Source organism: Pteropus vampyrus, unplaced genomic scaffold (genome assembly GCF_000151845.1).
Source record: "Pteropus vampyrus isolate Shadow unplaced genomic scaffold, Pvam_2.0 Scaffold24, whole genome shotgun sequence".
Classification (NCBI taxonomy): domain Eukaryota; kingdom Metazoa; phylum Chordata; class Mammalia; order Chiroptera; family Pteropodidae; genus Pteropus; species Pteropus vampyrus.
The window spans coordinates 202794-204102 of NW_011888805.1; the positions used below are offsets into that span (position 1 = coordinate 202794).

General features: G+C 35.2%; 1 protein-coding gene across 2 annotated transcripts in view; it reads left to right on the top strand.

The window, feature by feature from the left end:
• The first annotated feature begins 552 nt into the window (after nucleotides 1-552).
• The window catches only part of KATNA1 (katanin catalytic subunit A1), a 20312-nt gene continuing 19555 nt past the window's right edge, over nucleotides 553-1309 (top strand). For both annotated transcript variants that reach the window (XM_011356100.2, XM_011356101.2), the window contains exon 1: nucleotides 553-723. In XM_011356100.2, coding sequence (XP_011354402.1) covers nucleotides 562-723 — 162 coding nt within the window. In that variant the 5' untranslated portion in view covers nucleotides 553-561. The remainder of the gene's footprint in view (nucleotides 724-1309) is intronic.

A 1309-nucleotide genomic window follows, 5' to 3' on the forward strand; every position in this document is an offset into this window, starting at 1 on the left:
ACAAAATGTTTCTAACTTCAAAACGCATGTGCTTCCTGCTGTTTCACATTGCCTTCCAAGAACTGTATCTAACATTCTACATTTGTTCTGCCCATATTGAGTAAGACTTGTGTGTCATACCCTGAGAATACAGTCTCACACCTTTCAGATTCAAATCCTGTCTAGTAGCGATAAGATGTACATCAGTGACTATAATTCAGAGTTAAGTACCTTGAGATTGAAGGTCCCAGTAATTAACAAGAGACTTAAGAAGGAGAGTTTATTTTAAACAGAAGTTCAGAAGGTAGACATAACGGGAGAACTGCCATCTGAGCAGTTCTCCCGTTATGTCTACCCTACCATCTGACACATTGGTAGGGTTTGGCTGTGGGAAGTGAGATATTTCTTTGAAGGAGTGGATACAGCATGAGCAAATATATAGAAGTGAAAGTGCTGTGTGCGCGCTTGTGAGCGTCTTGGAGCCCTGAAGAGTATCTTGTAAAAAAAAACTCTGTAGTACTTATTTTTAAGAGATACGTAATATGAAATGTTTCTTCCTTTTTTTTTAGCTTACACTTGAGCATGAGTCTTCTTATGATTAGTGAGAATGTAAAATTGGCCCGTGAATATGCGTTGCTGGGAAACTATGACTCTGCAATGGTCTATTATCAGGGGGTTCTTGACCAAATGAACAAGTATCTATACTCGGTCAAAGATGCATACCTTCAACAGAAATGGCAACAGGTGAGAATCATTTCTGCTCTACTTTTTGTGGTTTAAGTACTCAGAAAAGGAAATTTATTAGATTGTCAGTGCTTTTTGCAGTTATGCATTAAGAGGGTATGATTTATTACATGGAGTTGTAAATAATGTTACTTGAAACAAGATTTGTTATATTAGTAGTCTACATTCACCATCATCAGTATTATGAATTCTTTTCAATTATTCTAATTGTTGGAATCAATAGATTTTTTAAAAAGTAATGGTTTTGAACATTTTTTCTAGATCACATTTTTACGTGGTAAAGTTAGAGTCGACTTATTTAAACCATTTCTGAAACTGCAGGTGACACCTGAATCGCATGGGTACCATTTCTAATATAGAACATTATAAAGCAGATCATATTTGAATCGCATTTGAAGAACTTTTGTCATTGAGGACCAATAGAAATTTATAGGTGGAAACTATAGAATTTATAGGTCCTTTTGATGGTGGCATTTAAAATAAGGTTCAGGAGAAAGAAATGTTACAGAAATTAATAGTCTTTTGAGCTGTTCTTCTAGGTAGGATATTATCCGTCAGATTCAACGAAACTGCTTTTTTCGATAGT